This window comes from Panthera pardus, unplaced genomic scaffold (assembly GCF_024362965.1).
Source record: "Panthera pardus isolate Hobbes unplaced genomic scaffold, ASM2436296v1 HiC_scaffold_16, whole genome shotgun sequence".
NCBI lineage: Eukaryota > Metazoa > Chordata > Mammalia > Carnivora > Felidae > Panthera > Panthera pardus.
Genome location: NW_026526721.1, coordinates 148,833,856 through 148,851,048, shown reverse-complemented (window position 1 = coordinate 148,851,048; position 17,193 = coordinate 148,833,856). Strand labels below are relative to the sequence as shown.

At 38.7% G+C, this 17,193-nt stretch overlaps 1 protein-coding gene across 3 annotated transcripts in view; it reads left to right on the top strand.

The window, feature by feature from the left end:
- Positions 1-17,193, top strand: part of CTNNB1 (catenin beta 1) — a 41,118-nt gene that overhangs the window by 16,626 nt on the left and 7,299 nt on the right. For all 3 annotated transcript variants that reach the window (XM_053903948.1, XM_053903947.1, XM_053903946.1), the window contains exons 2-7: positions 11,420-11,480; positions 11,913-12,140; positions 12,355-12,608; positions 12,734-12,972; positions 13,061-13,262; positions 14,561-14,705. In XM_053903948.1, coding sequence (XP_053759923.1) covers positions 11,468-11,480; positions 11,913-12,140; positions 12,355-12,608; positions 12,734-12,972; positions 13,061-13,262; positions 14,561-14,705 — 1,081 coding nt within the window. In that variant the 5' untranslated portion in view covers positions 11,420-11,467. The remainder of the gene's footprint in view (positions 1-11,419; positions 11,481-11,912; positions 12,141-12,354; positions 12,609-12,733; positions 12,973-13,060; positions 13,263-14,560; positions 14,706-17,193) is intronic.

The following is a 17,193-nucleotide window of genomic DNA, read 5'->3' as shown; positions in this document are numbered from 1 at the left end:
TAAGATGCTAACCCTTTATCAGTATATCATTTGCAGGTAGGTACCTTCTTCCATTCATTATGTTGCCTTTTCATTTTGTTGATGGTTTCCTTTGCTGTGCAAAGCTTTTTATTTTGGTGTACTCCCATCTTATGGCCCACAAAGCCTAAAGTAATTACTGTCTGGCCCTTTACAGAACAAGTTTGTTGACCTCTGTTTCAGATGAGATATGTTCTTTCATAAATGAATATTTCATGTTTCTAAAGGAATTTAAGAAGTCTCCTAGGTTATACATAATTGTTTGTTGGCTATCTAAGCCTTTGTATTACATTTTATTCTACTGTCTAGTTTTTGAACATCTTTCTTATTGGCACATTTAGTCTGCCAAATACCTAAAAGCTTATTACATGCTAAGCACTTTGGATACAGTGTGAAACTAAAGGGCCCCAGCCCTCACAGGGTTCACACATTGAACTTTTTTTCTTATTTTTTAAAGGTCTGTGTGCTGGTATGGTGGAAAAGGGAGACTCCTACAAGTGAAAAAGAGGAAGGTTATTGCTGAGGGCTAGAAAGCATTGCATTAAATAAATTACTCCTAGAAGTCATTGACTTCCTGCCATTAATTCTTCCTATAGTCAGAGCCTAGAGATCAACATGTAGAAACTCTCTCGAAATAACTCTTCCATCTCCTTGGCATGATATACTCGTGTGTTTGATTGCATTTTCTTGTCAGCAGTAGTGCTGTCTGGCTAGGCACATAGTCAAAGTATGAAGTATATAGTGATTCACATCTTAGATTGATCTTTTTCTGTAGTCGCTGTTCAAAGAATATAGTTCTTTTTGTTAACCTTTCTCTTGAATTGATCTGTAACATTGTTAAATACTAATTGTCTTTAACTTTGGGGTGCGAGTGGGATATGTGATTTGATTAAAAGGGCACATGACTCTGAGCTTAAATGTAAGACCTGGATTTCAATTTTAACGGAGCAACTATACTCATATTAATGGCTGCTAGTCAGACTTTTAATCTAATAATTTGGGGAATGTTGTCTACTTACAAGGTTGCTGGGAAAATTCAATGAAATAACATTAGGCTCAGAACTAAAGTTACTAAGCATTTAATGATGGTACATTGTTAAATACATCAAGGGCAAAATTAGATGTTTACCTGATATTACGAGGCTGCATCCTCAAATTATGCTGTAAAATGTATTATTTAAAATAAGTCCACTAAACTTGGCACATTATGTTGTGATGCAGTTGATTCTTAGAATAGTACCACTTTAGTAGAACAAGAAATGAATGAAAATCTCTATGAAATTACTAAAAAATAGGAAAACTATTGATATAATTAAATAAAATGTTATTTGTCTAAGTATTTAAAAACTGCAGTGAGTTTGATCTCCTTGCGTTTGGAAAACATTATTATCCAAAGAATATGTCCTTTTTTTTTTTTAAAGCAATTTGTTCTTGCCTTGAGGTACTAAATGGTTGCTGAGAAGTTACCATCTTTCCTTTGCAGAAAGTCTATTTTATGGGCCACTTAGCTTTTATGCTTAGAAACATTTCCTTAATGCTGTGTATCACTGGTTAACACACATTGGGGCTAAATGATTTATTTTCTTGGAGACGTATAATTATTTTAAAGCTTATTTATTTTGAAAGAGAGAGAGTACGTGTGCGCGCACGTGCACGGGAGCAGAGGAGGGACAGAGAGGGAGGGAGGGAGGGAGAGTCCGTGAAGAGCCTGATTCAGGGCTCCATCTCACAAAATCCATGAGCTGAAATAGGACGCTCAACCGACTGAGTCACCCAGGCACTGTGGAAAAGTATCATTTCTAATACTAATGTATTTAAAAAAATTTTTTTAATGTTTATTTTTGAGAGAGAGACAGTATGAGCGGGGAAGACAGAGAGAGAGAGAGAGAGAGAGAGAGAGAGAGAGAGAGAGAGAGAGAATCTGAAGCAGGCTCCAGGCTCTGAGCCCATGCGGGACTCAAACTCACAAGCTGTGAGATCATGACCTATGTGGAAGTCAGATGCTTAACTGACTGAGCTACCCAGGTGCCCCAGATACGAATGTATTTTTTACATGCATTTAATTCTGGGAATGTATGCAAAAATGTCGTAAAATGTGCAAATGCTTTGCATATTAGATATGTGGGGGTTTTTTCTGTGTCTTTTTTCATTCATTTTAAAGGCTACATAGTTATCCACTACTGCATCTCACCTGGATGATTTACCACTTACAGTAGCTTCCTTATTGGTGTCCCTGCTTTTCTTTTGGCCTCTCACCATCTTTTTTTCCATACACACACTTAGAATGAACTCTGAAAAGACTACATCATAGTACATGTGTACCTCTAGTGGCTTCCTAGTGCACTTTGGATTTTATTCTATATCCTTGTTGATCTGGTCCTTTCTCTTTTCATAGTTCCCTGATTTCTTGTTACACTGGTGACTTTTTAGTACCTTTACCAAACAGCTCATACCTTCCTTTCCACTTTTTTTCTGCATGAAGTGTTCTGCCCCATCTTAAGCTGGCTGGTTCCTCCTCCTCTGCTCAAAGGTTCCTGTCATCCCATGCTTACCTAGAATAGCCCTTCTCCACCATTCACTCTCTTCTCACCTTGTTTATTTCTTTCACAGAAGTTCTCTTTAAATTGTTTTGTTTTTATTGCTTAACTTTCTAGTAGCAGAATCCAAGCTTTACTGGATGTACGAGCTTGAGTCTCAGACTCTGGTATTCACTCTTACTGCAATGCCAGTAACATGAAAGGTGTTACATGTTTGTTCGGCGAGTGTATAAATTATTGTTCATTCATTGCCTTGTTGAGCATTTGGGTAATTTCCAGTTTTTTTCTATGAATGCTTCATTGTGCAGACCTCTTGGCATTCTTCTGTGAATATTGCTACAAATTATGTTTCTATTATAAAAATGGAATTTTAAAGTCAGAGGGTATTTACACATATTTAATGGGTAGTGCCAACCTACCCTCCAAAAAGTTTCTGGTAGTTTAACTACAGTTGATTCTTGAATAATGTGGGGATTAGGGGCACCAGTTCCCATGTAGTCCAAAGTCTGCATAAAACTTTGACTCCTCCAAAACTTAATGGCTAGTAGCCTACTGTTGATAGAGAAAAAAGCCTTAGCAATAGCATAAACAGGATTAAAACATTTTTGTGTGTGTGTTGTATGTATTAAGTACTGTATCCGTACCATAAAGTAAGCTAGAGAAAAGAAAATGTTAAAATCATAAGGGAAAATACATTTATTATAGTACTGTACTATAAAAAAACAAAACCCAATGTATACAAGAAACAAGTGTTGACCAGGATGTGGAGAAAAAGGAACCCTCTTACACTGTTGGTGGGAATGCAAATTGGTGCAGCCACTGTGGGAAACAGTATGGAGGTTTCTCAAAAGATTTGAAGTAGAATTACCCTGTGATCCAGTAATTCCACTACTGGATCTGTACCCAAAGAATACAGAAACACTAATTTGAAAAGATACATGCACCCTTACGTTTATTGCAGCATTATTTACAATACCTAAAGTATGGAAGCAGCCTAAGTGTCCATCGATAGATGAATGGATAAAGAAGAGATAGTGGGTTGTGCGTATGTATCTATACCTATACCTATACCTATACATCTATATTTATGTCAGATCCATAAGGATATAGAATAAAATCCAAAGTGCACTAGGAAGCCACTATAGGTGCATGTACTATGATTTAGGCTTTTCAGAGTTCACTCTAGTGTGTGTTTGGAAAAAAAAAGATGGTGAGGGGGCCAAAAGTACACACACACACACACACACACACACACACACACACACACACACACACACAGTGGAATATTATTTAACCATAACAAGGAATGAAGTCTTGCCATTTGCAACAACATGAACAGAGCTAGACAGCATGATGTTAAGTGAAATAAATCTGTCGAAGACAAGTAACATATGATTCCACTCATATGGAATTTAAAAAGCAAAACATGAGCAAAGGAAAAAAGAGAGGCAAAACAAGAAACACTCTTAACTGAGAACAAACTGAGGGTTGAATGGGAGGTGGGGGAGAGGAGAAAGTGGGTGATGGGCATTGAGGAGGGCACTTGTTGGGATCAGCACTGGGTGTTGTATGGAAACCAATTTGACAATAAATTATATTAAAACAAGAAAAAGAAACAGACTCAACTATAAAGAACAAACTGATGGCTACCAAAGGGAGGTGCGTGCGTGGGGTTGAAATTAGGGATGGGGATTAAAGAGTACACTTAATCATGATGAAAGAAAAATCACGTACAAGTGCAGCCGTGCATTTCGAATCCTTGTTCAAGGGTCAACTGTATCGTCTTAGCAGTCGATATTATTAATCTTTTAAATCTGCTGGGCTGATATGCAAAAAATAAATGAGTTTAAATTCTTTTGTGTGTATTTATTGCTTACTTTGTATTTTTCCTTTGAAATGATGGTTTCTGCCCTTTCCCTGATGTTTTTTTTATTGATTTGTCTTTAGTTCTCTGTGTACCAAGGATATTAGCTAGCCTTAACTAAGAGAAAACCAACAATATCTTTATATAGTACAAAACGATTTTCCAGCCAAGAAAAAAATAATTACATTTAATCTTGTATGTACTTTGTTTTTATTGTTGCTTTTATGCATGAGATCTTTTTGTGATTATGATTTTCTAACCTATTTGTACATAGGAAAGTAGTTTGTACATAATGGTCACTTTTTATTAACAATTCAGTTTAACCGTGAACTGTTTTCTGTGCAGTATTATCACTGTGTAACTTAAAAGAGTTGTAAAAGTGTCTCTAGAATGTTAACAAAGAATGTCCTCGGTTTAAAAGGATTTCGCTAATCATCATTTTATGAACTTAAGAGGAACAGGATTTTCAGTTTCAAGATGTAGTGGAAACAGATCCTCCCACATAGTTGCAGTCTCTAGCCTCTGAAATAGATTTGTGGCCTGTTGAGCTACTGTGACTGCTGCCTCTTCAAGGAGACGGGAGTATTTTATCCTCACTTTTGGTACTTGAGTTGTAAGGTTTAGCTGGTTTGACAGAAGTGTACATGAAATATTTGTGTCTTTTATGGATAGTTCCATTTTAATTGTTTGAAAAGGTACAAAGATTTTCTTATATTTTAAAATCACATTTGGGGTTTAAATTACTTTACCTGAGATGCTGATATAGAACTATTTCCTTATTTTCGGTCAATTATTCTTGCTACGCACAGTATAGAGAATAATGTAACAAACAGCCATGCACTCATGGGTGGCCTAGATATTAAGAGGTGTATGTAATTTTGCTGTATTTATTTTATCTTAAAAAAATGCCAAAGAGATGAAGCCATCTTTAATACCCTTCTTTCTTGATTCCCTTTGTGCCCAGGTGTTTAGAAGCTGGCATGTAATCTTTGTACTTTTACCACATAAACAGTATTAAACATTTTGTTTAACTTAGCTAGCATAAAATTATATTTGGAAATTATAAAAACGTGCCTGTGTAGATAGATAAAGCCTGTTTATTGTGTACTTTGAAATAACTGTGTTTTAAAATATCAGTGTTTTCAGTTGCTTAGAGTACTGTAGGCTGAAGAAAAATCATCTGCTTTTTGTAGTGACTTGACCTTAGAGTGAATAAAGTAAAAGGTTGTTTTAAAACATTCTTTTTTTTTTTCTCTGGAGTATCAAGACTATTTTAGGATTATGTTACTGACCAGAGATGATGTATGAAGGTACTCATTGGTGACAGTAAGGATATATCATAAGTGTAAAGGATATTACCATTATCACATTATTTTAAGTAGTGAAATCATATTCTCAGACACACATGATAGGCCTAAATATGCTGTATCAGTGATTATTCAAGGAACTTCTTATATATAACATATACATGTACCCTATGAAAATATAAAAGGACTACCTCTAGAATCTGGCAAGGGGCACATGAGTGGCTCAGTTGACTGAGCATCTAACTCTTGATTTTGGTTCAGGTCATAGTCTTGTGGTTTGTGAGTTTGAGGCCTGCATTGGACTCTGTGCTGACAGTGTGGAGCATGCTTGGGATTCTCTATCTCTCTCTCTCTCTCTCTCTCTCTCTCTCTCTCTGTCTCTCTCTGTCTCTCTGTCTCTCTCTCTCTCTCTCTCTCAAAATTAAAAAAAATTTTTTAAAGAATCTGGCAAGCCAAGAAGGCTGTACACGTGGCAAAAAAAGGTTTTTTTTGAGTATTTAATCTCAGAATTTCGAGAAACTTACAGGGTGGGGTAATGTGTATATTACATGGGAGGACATAGCTGCTACAGGATGTCCTGAGGTAACAGTTGATGCTGCTCCACCGGTAGGCTGGCCTGGCCTCTCATACGGGGCCTTCTCTGAAAATTGTATCAGTTTGTGCTCCATCAGTCTTTTGGAGCTGTGTATCAGAGGCCCTAAAAGTTTTTACCCTTTTAGCAGTCCTCATGTGGAAGGGAAGTGGAAGAAGCTAAAGAGAATTATTTATATGCAAACGTGTTTGTTCAGCATTGTTTGAGCAGCAAACTAAATGGGGGAGGACAAACTATTCAAGAATGGGAGATTTGGCTAATTATAGTACAGATATATGATACAAATGAAAACACTTTTAGGCATCTACAATAAAGAATAAGGAGTTGATTTCTATATATACATGCATATGTATACATACACAGTGTCTACAGTAAGGAATAAGAAATTGATTTATATGTGTGTGTGTGTGTGTGTGTGTATACCTTTTTAAAGTTTATGGGGGGCAGGAGGAAGGGGAAGAGAGGGAGAGAGAATCTCACACAGATTCTGCTCTGTCAACACAGAGCCCGGTGCGTGGGGCTCGATCCCATGAACCGTGAGATAATGACCTGAGCTGAAATCAAGAATCAGATGCTTAACTGACTGAGCCACCCACACGCTTCTGATATTTATATTTTTATAATAAAAGCATACTTAATAGTAAATTTAATAAAATACCGAATATACCAAAATGTCATTAATTGTGGGAACGACAAAGAAAAATATTTTACACTAAGCATATATTACTTTATAGGTAGGGTAGAAGATAGAGAAGACCATAAAATGAAGGAAGGAAAGCAATCATTTGGGAAGTGTCCTAATTTTTCCCAGTTCATATTTCTTCCAATAGCCATTTTACACCTATGTATTTAAAGTAATAGCAAGGGCATCAATATTAGGAATTTTGGAGGAGCAAAAGTGTCACTAGGTATTTATATTTTATTGACCAGTGTAGGAAGACTCCTCTCAGAATATACACAGACACAGCTGAGGAGTAAAAGTAGAAAAGTAACTAGATTGAGTTGTGATTTAAAACTGTTAGTGATAAGGGGCGCCTGGGTGGCTCAGTGGGTTAAGTGTCCAACTTCAGCTCTGGTCATGATCTCAACCGCTTGTGGGTTCAAGCCCTGCGCCGGGCTGTGTGCTGACAGCTCAGAGCCTGGAACCTGCTTCAGATTCTGTGTCTCCCTCTCTCGGCCCCTCTCCTGCTCACGCTCTCTTTCTGTCAAAAATAAATAAATGTTAAAAAAAAAAAAAAAAAAAAACTAGTGATAAATGAAAAGTGCCTAAACAGAAGATTTGAGGAGAGTATAAATTTTGTGAATGGCAAGATATTAGTAGTGACAAGAAAAATGCGTATGTATGTGCTTTTAGATTTACAAAACACATTTTACTTAGAAATGGTTTTAATCCTTGAGGATTTTTTTTAATAAGTTTATCATGCTCCTGAAATAGAGTTGGGTTTTCTTACTTTAAAACAGAGTAAGTGACTGGTTTTTGTTCTTTTAGTACAGGTTATTGGAAAGTGAATTGTTAGCATGAATGGCCAGTATAAAACTGGTTTTATAATAGATCTGCTTTATTTTTATATAGCAAAGTTACTCCTAGTTAGTAATACTCAAATTTTATGAACTCTAGGGTAATTAAGATAATTTGTCCTAATAGGAACTGGAGAAGTAAACTTCAGCGTGAGACCTATATCATGTCCAGAATTCTCACATCGACTTTGACAGAAGGCCATTAAAGTACACAGGGTGAAGTAGAGGCTCCAATTCACTCATTGTGAACTGGAGTAGCAGCCAGTAAGGCTAATCTTCTATAGTAATGTTTTGGTGTGCAAGAAAATATCCTTACTTTTCATAGCCACCTGATGAACTACTACTAGTAATAATAATGTATATAGTTTACTTTAAAATTATTCTGTGGGTGGGCACAAATACTGCCTGATGTTAACAGTTGTTACGTATAGGTAATGTGGGTGTTCATTATACGGTTGTGTCTACTTTCCTGCATATTTGAAAATTTTCCTAATAAAAAAGAAAAACCTAGAATGCTTAAGTAGTCCTATTAAAAAAGTTGAAGGAAAAATTACTCATAGTAACACTTTGGATAAGATATGGATCAGAATGAACTTTTCACCTAGATAGAAATTATTGTATATAAAGAGTGTATATTTTTTTCTAAATCTTTACAGATTTTAAATCAGAAGTAGCAAGATAAATCTTGAGGTATTCTTTACAAATTATATAACTGGAAAGAATATATGTTTAACAAAAAGAAAAAATAAAAGGGTGCATGCGTCCATTACCTCACTAAACTGGATAAATTGGCGATCCTGGCAACCCTCTTTCTTTGTCAAGGTACCACTCGGTGGGGATGAAGCTGGCAGGACACAGAGCATCCTAATGTATTCTGTAGTTTGTGATCACTGCATTTGGGACTTCTAGTACTTCGTAACTTGTTAGCATTATCCTCCCTTTATCTTGAGTTGGTATTAATGGGCTTTTCCCCATTTTTGTTTCTCCTAATTCTTTTTGAAATGCCTATTAGTTGGCGCTCTGATCCCCTAGATGATCATCTTGTTTCTTCTATTTTGTATTTTGAATATCTTTCTCCTTTATGTTCTAGGAGTTTTTCTCAACTTTGGTTACCTAGTGAGCTTTTAATTTATTATCTCCAATCTTTATGAGGGTAGTAAATTGAAACATTCTGTTTCCTTCTCCCCACCCTTACCCCTATTTTAAAATCCTGTGTTTCTCTGGAGTCCGCGTTTTTTCTGTTACTTCTTTCTTGAACTTTTTCCTTTGCTCTTGAAGGCTTTCCAGATGTGTTTGGTAAGCTTTGGTTGATTGGGAGCTTTAGGATTGGACCCCTAATGATTGACAGGGTGTAGTGGAGGGAGCCAATCCTTGGGCTGAAAGTTCTGTCCAGAGGAAGAATGAGGAAGGCTTTCCTTTTGGGCAGGACTCTGGCCTAGATCTCTTTGGACAGTATATTCAGTTTCTTTAGTGAATAGTTCTCATAGTTTTGGTAAATTTGGATTCGTCTGCAGTGTAATGTAGGAGGCGAGTTGATATATACTGTTGCTTATGTAGATCGCCATTTTCATTCCTATTTTTTACTTCTCAACCTGCTGGATTGATACTTGGCCTCCTTTACGACGTAGGATTGTAGACTCACTGTTACGTATGCTGCATAAATTTTAAAGTATATAAAAATAATAGTATTGAGGAATCCTCAACATACAAATAGATATTGTAAGTTTGGAGTATGAACTTGCTTTGTCCATAAAATCATTATAAATTGTGGTCAAACTACAGGTCATCCCATATAAACAGATTTTACACAATAACATGGCTAAATATTTTGCCTTTGCATCAACAACAAGGAAACAATACTGTAAATATTTTTTTCCTTGAAGCCATGTACACTTGAACGTTGAACAACACCGACCCCCTACACAGTCAAAAATCTGTGAATAACTTTTGACTTGCCAAAAACTTAACTACTGGTAGTAGCTTTTTGTTGGACCAGAAGCCTTACCAGTAACTATACAGCTGATTTACACATATTTTGTATGTGTATTATAGTGACTAGTTGGTTTCTGAGCCCTGTGGCATTGGCCAAAGGAAGAGTCCAATGTAGAACTTGTTTTAAGTTGCCTTTCCCGGAAATAAACTGGAAACTGGAGTGGAGAACTCAGTTTCCAGAGAGGTGGAAAAATGTAAGCTAAAACACAGCATCAGTGAACAGAAACCTTGGGTATTTCTCAGTGTGGTCTGTAGATCGCTTGTGCATCCTAGAATATTCATTAAAAATTCAGGTTTCTATGCCCCACTCTAGTCCTATTGAATCAAAACATTGAACACACATAATCCTGCTTAGTATCTTAAAAGATTTCGTATTGACAGGAATCACCTTCATTTTCTGTCCTTCATTTTGCCTTGTACAAAGATTGTCAGTTGTTTCTACCGTGAAACTAAAACAGTTGTATCCACAGCTCTTGTCATCTTTACGTGTCAAGTGACCTTTGTGGTTATAAAAATCTAGTACTGGAAGAGCAATTTTAGGAACAATTAACATATGCTTCCTTTACATAGAGCAAATAGGACTTTAGACTGTAGTTTCCAACTTTCATTAAACATATTTAAACTCTGTTTTACGGTGAATAGAATACACAGTTCACACGTAAATATTTTAGTCCATATCTTTACGTGTTGGTAAACCATTATGTTAATTTGTAGTGCAAGATAAACTTGTTTAGGGGAATACTGTGTAATAAAGGAAGTTTTGTTATTAGGAATATCTAGTGGCCATGAGCCTTCAAACGGTTCTCATTTGCAATTCGTTTCCTATGTGATTCAGTGTTTTCCTGAATGTTACACAGTAAAGCCAAAATACAAAGATGCTAAGATTTTTATGTATATGATTAAGTTTTTCATACTGATAAAACATTACTCCAGTGAGTAATACTTCTGTTTATAATACATCATTGCTATAAATTTGAACTAGAAAAAATATACTAAAAAGATTCTTTTTGTGTTGCAAACTTTCATTTGAAAAGTAATTTTACTTCTTAGTAAAAGATCTAAAATCCAGTGTTCTGATCCATTTGCTTTATAAAGGTATTTTATATGGCATTGTATTGTATCAGTAAAGAAAAACCATTTAATGAAAATTTGGTCTTTTTTAAAACCACTGTCCAAAAAGACCTATGAGTTTTTCAGCGAAAGAAGTTAAAAAGGGAGAACGCTTTTGGGAACTCAAGGAGGAATTGATTTTGAATACTTTTTTTTCCCCCACCTTGGCTTTCACTATAAATTTTCTTCATCCGCATCAATAATTGTGCTTTTTGACATCCTGAATAACTATAATTTGTATTCCTACTTAAAAAGAGGTGCTTGTTAAAGAGGAGTTTTTACTTGGAGTTTTCAACAATGATGGAGCTGTGGTTGAGGTGTATAGAGGAGACCGTGGGGTTTGGGTTTCACGATCACATGGTAAAAGGGGTTGCGGCTATTTATGGATGTGGTCCGTAATATTTATCAGCCCATCGTAGTGGCTTAAAAATGTTAAAAACAAGCAAATTTTAAATCCTAATGACTTGATTAACTCTTTTAGGGTATCTGAAGCACACCATACACCGGTTTTGAAAATCCTGTGTGGGCAATGGCTACCCAAGGTTTGTATCACAAGTCTTTAGTTACTGAATTGGGGCTCTGCTTCATTGCCATTAACCCAGTCTGGCTCAGATCCCCCTGCTTTACTCTCTCCCTGCTTACTTGTCAGGCTACCTTTTGCTCCATTTTCTGCTCACTCCTCCTAATGGCTTGGTGAAATAGCAAACAAGCCACCAGCAGGAATCTAGTCTGGATGACTGCTTCTGGAGCCTGGATGCAGTACCATTCTTCCACTAATTCAGTGAGTAACTGTTAGGTGGTTCCCTAAGAGTGTAGATATTTCCTCACTGAGCTAATCCTGGCTATCATTGTTATTCTTGGCTGTCTTCCACATTTGACTATTTCTAACAATATTTCAGTGGGTTGTATCCCAGATCTTTTAATGAAGATAACATTTCCTTGGCAGTAATGCGAATGCTGTTGGATTTTTCTAGCTGATCTGATGGAACTGGACATGGCCATGGAGCCAGACAGAAAAGCAGCTGTCAGTCACTGGCAGCAACAGTCTTACCTGGACTCTGGAATCCATTCTGGCGCCACCACCACAGCCCCTTCTCTGAGTGGTAAAGGCAATCCTGAGGAAGAGGATGTGGATACCACCCAAGTCCTGTACGAGTGGGAACAGGGGTTTTCTCAGTCCTTCACTCAAGAACAAGTGGCTGGTAAGGGTGTTACATTACTGCCTTACTGAAAGTCAGAATGCAGTTTTGAGAATTCTTCTTACAGACGTTGGTGTGTAACAGTTTAAGTGGTGTCAAGAAAGGGGGGTGGTGGCAGTGTTACCTTTAGGTAACGTTTCGGTAATACATTTGGTGTAGCACGTGTTCAGCACAATGCTGAATTGGGAATAACGGGTGTTGAATTTACCTTTTCCAGATATCGATGGTCAGTATGCGATGACGCGAGCTCAGAGAGTGCGAGCTGCTATGTTCCCTGAGACTTTAGACGAGGGCATGCAGATCCCATCCACACAATTCGATGCTGCTCACCCTACTAACGTCCAGCGTTTGGCTGAACCATCACAGATGCTGAAACACGCAGTTGTAAATTTGATTAACTATCAAGATGATGCCGAACTTGCCACACGTGCAATCCCCGAACTGACAAAACTGCTAAACGATGAGGACCAGGTCAGTAATGACAAGGCTGGCTCGCGATCTGCTTTGAAGGAAACTCTCCAGGAAGGAGCCTCAAAATAGCCATCCAGTATCAGTATTGAAAACCAATGACGTCTCTTAATTCCCGTACGTTATAGGTGGTGGTTAATAAGGCTGCAGTTATGGTCCATCAGCTTTCGAAAAAGGAAGCTTCCAGACACGCCATCATGCGTTCTCCTCAGATGGTGTCTGCCATCGTACGCACCATGCAGAATACGAACGACGTGGAGACAGCTCGCTGTACTGCTGGCACCTTGCACAATCTTTCTCATCATCGTGAGGGCTTGCTGGCCATCTTTAAGTCTGGGGGCATTCCCGCCCTGGTGAAGATGCTTGGGTAAGAAAACATGGTCAGAAGGCTCACAGCTAAGAAGGAGAAGAGTGCCATCACTGCATTTCTGATGTGGCTTTTTTCTTCTTCCCAGGTCACCAGTGGATTCTGTATTATTTTATGCCATTACAACTCTCCACAACCTTTTATTGCATCAAGAAGGAGCTAAAATGGCAGTGCGTTTAGCTGGTGGGCTGCAGAAAATGGTTGCCTTGCTCAACAAAACAAATGTTAAATTCTTGGCTATTACGACAGACTGCCTTCAGATTTTAGCTTACGGCAACCAAGAAAGCAAGGTAAAAGAATTTTTCTGAATGTGGTTGTCATGGAGCATTGGGAACCCCAATGTCATGTCCTTCTGTGGACTCTAGCAAATTCTTTGTATGCCTCACCCTTTGTGTGTATCCTTAAAAAAAGTTGGACATCTTTTTTTCTATAAACGTTTGTATGTATCAAGCTAGGTGTTGGGGATATAGTGGGCAAACTCCTCTCAGAACTTTCATTCTCAGGTGGGAGATAGGCACTGAAATGATATAATTACTATTTAAGAGGAGCAATGAGAGCATATATGTGAACCAAACCCTGTTTTGAAAGTTCAGGGAGACCTGTTGGAGGAAGTGATAGGTTGTGTTCAGGTCTTAAGGGTGAGGAGAGATCGACTAGGTGAAGATTAGAGGAAATGGCACCTTTGAAAGCCCTACAGAGGGAGAAAAGTGATGAGTTTGGGAAATTCAAGAGATACAAAGAATAAAGAAGGGGTACCCAAGTGGCTCAGTTGGTTAAGCGTCTGAGTCTAGATTTCGTCTCAGGTCATGATCTCCTAGTTCGTGAGATTGAGCCCCGAGTTGGGCTCTGTGCTGACAGCGCGGGGCCTGCTTGGGATTGTCTCTCTCTCTCTGCCCATCTCCCACTTGAATGTGCTCGCTCTCTTCTCTGTCCCTTAAAATAAATAAACTTAGAAACAATAGTAAAGAAGAGGAAAGGTTTGAGTTGAGATTATTGAGCTCAGCAGGGCAGGTCCTGCAGGACCTTGTAGAATATGTTAAAAGAGTAATGACTAAATGCAGTCAGTTTTAGCAAGGTATGAGCTGATGAGATTTGTGTTTAGAAAATCAGGATAGTTTGGAGGTGGGAATACGGAGGGAAGTAAAGGGCAAGAAGGAATGCTTATTTGATGAGACCTCATTTTAAGGTGAAAACAGCCAAGAGCCAAAAGATTAGGAGTTTTAAGTGCCCATTCTGGTTCACATTTTTAACAACTCCGCTTTGATACAACAATAATATCCGGGCATTACTGTCGCACACCAGCGTGGTTTCTGTTGTTTTGTTTTGTTCTGATCAGTGTGGGAGGAAGAAAATTGGGGCAGAGTTGATCTATTCTTGGGAGTATTGGGATGCCTGAATTTGAGTGGAATCCTGTAGAAGGAGGGGGTAAATGGGGCCCCGGTGTGGGGATCTGGATAATGGGGTCTGGGAATACATTTAGATCAGTGGCAAAGCTGGCTGACATGCTTGTATAATAAAAATACGTTGGTTGTTTTCTTGGGCATATGATGACAATTTTGTGATTAACAGTATATACATGTCTTTCTAGCTGATCATTCTGGCTAGTGGTGGACCTCAAGCTTTAGTAAATATAATGAGGACCTACACTTACGAGAAACTACTGTGGACCACAAGCCGAGTACTGAAGGTGCTGTCTGTCTGCTCTAGTAATAAACCAGCTATTGTAGAAGCCGGTAAGCATTCTCAGTCTCGCGTGCAACATCTGGCAGTTCTAATTTGATTACTTGTTTTAGGAAAAGGGTGATACAACTTGATCTTAATGGTTTTGGAAATGGGCTGAAACTAGACGGTTCTGTTGCTTAACACCTGCACGGGTGCTGGTTAAGCCTAGGCCAGTTTAGGCAGAGTTGTTATTACCCATCGAAAATGATGGCTAATACTCGGTAGTTTCTGTTGTGCGTGTTGGTAGCAAAGGAGAGGAATTGGTGGACCAGCCACAGCCTTTTGTTTTTTTATCATGAGGATACAGTTACTCTGCAACTACCCGGCATCAGTTCTTTCTGTAACTCACTTAGCAGTATCTACCTGGACTCTCAAACCAAGTTTCATATCAAAACTGGAAGGGGGAAAATATGAAAGCATTTAATAGAAGAAAATACCTGGAATGAAGTGTAGGGTTAGTAACACCTCTTTTACTTGTTGAGAGTAGTTTTATTTGAGAATTTGTGGGAGAAAGGGGCATTATGGTTGCCCAGGATAGCTGGCTGGCACTGAGACAGACAGGTGTGGCTGGATTCATCTAGAATAAGGGGATGAAATTCTGGCCCAGCTGTTCCAGAAATATGAGTACTTGAGGAAAATGCAGAGTTTTGGACTTAATCAGAATCCTTGGAGTGGAATGACAAGGTCATTATTTTTAAAAGTTAGCCAGGTTATTCTGATGTCCATTTGTGCGTTCTGAAAACATTCAGCACCTATGTCTTAAGCACTGGAATAAGCACGTGGTATATACTGGATAACTAAGCAGATATGGTCCCTATATTTATTCTTCCATTCTGTTGAGGGTGACAAAAATATGCAAAAAATGGGGGCATTAACAGCTTAGAATGAGTATCAGAGAAGAAAGGAACAGTAAGTAGTGATCAGAATTAAAGGGGAGAGAGGAGCTTCTCTGAGAAAGGGATGTAAAATGAGATTGCAGGACGAGAAGGTACCTATTAGCCATATGAGAAGTGGGGATTAGATGTTTTCCGGGCAGAGAAAAGAACCCTATGCTATGTCCTGATGGTAAGAAAGAGATTGTTGAGTTCTAAGTGCTAAAGAGGAAGTGTAACTTGAATTTAATGAATAACGGATGAGTAGCCCAGGACCCAGGATGAGGTTGATGGGCTAGGCAAGGACCATGTATTGCAAGACATTTCTAGGCCCCTGTCACATGTATGTTTATTCATGGTTTGTTTTTTTCCTAGCTTTAGAACCACAGATGTAGCATAGGTCAGTTTGCAGTGCTAGGTGGGATCCAGATTCTAAAGGGTTCCTTAAGGTTGTGCTAAAGAATTTGGCCTTTGTCTTAGAGATAATGAGAAGTTATTAGTGGTTGTTAAGCAGTGGCATCGCATCACAGTGAGGTGTTTGGATTATTAACAATGTATGACAGTTTGACCAAAAGCAAGCAGTTCAGGCCACCGAGCTGTGTTACAAACTTCTGTTTTGGTATGAAAAATAGAAAGGGTGACTGTTTTGAGGCTTCTGATAGCGCCCATAAAATGTAATAACTTGGGGGCTAAAGGGCAACCGGAAGTGATTTGTGGTGGGGAGAACATCCTAAATGGAGCTACCAGAATGAATTGGTTAATTTTTGGAACAAGGTAATTTAAGAAGCTGAGATAGAGTGACTAAAAGGCCAGTAGGTAGCTGGATTATGTATGGCACAGAGATGCAGGGGGAGACGGGGCTAGAGATTTGGGAGTTGACCTCTCAGTGTAGGGGGGGGAGAGGGGACATGCCTTAAAGTCATCTGCGTGGACTCTTACCTGAGACCTGCCGAATGAGCAGGTCTACGTGTTTTTGAAGTCTACGGGGTATTCTGATGAGACATTTGGGGTCAAATCCACCCTGTTCGTGTGAATAGTAAAGGGAGGGAATGAAATCTGTGAAGGAGAGAAGGTAGAGGAGGGGGGTCTAGGCATGGAGCAGATCTTGAGCATCAGCCGTGTGCAGGTCTCTGTTAGTAGCTGGAGCTGCTAGGAGGAAGCAGCCAGATAGGGATGATGCTTGTCTCCTAGGGGAGGTAGACTTAATTTTTGAGAGAGACACGAAAAGAGCATGCGACTCTTGATCTCCAGGTCATGAGTTCAGGCCCCACACTGGGTGTGGAGCCTACCTAAAATGAAAAATAAAACAGACCTGAAGAGATGAACAAGGAGACAAGGGAAAGTAGCTCACTACATTCGGAAGGGATTTCAGTAGGAGAGAGATGGGTGAAGTTAAGCCAGTGAGTGAGGAATTGAGCGTCCGTTTACCCTCCACCGCCCGTACAAATGCTCTTCCTTAGGGTCCTGAATGGCAGAAGGTTATGAACCGTTGGGTCACACGGTTTGGAGTCAGTCATTTTCATACGGTTCCTGGTAATAAACTGGAGTTCCAGTACCTTTTAGGATTGGTCCTCCTCCATATTTTTGCGCAGATGTCACCTTCACACTGAGGTGACCTAATTACCCT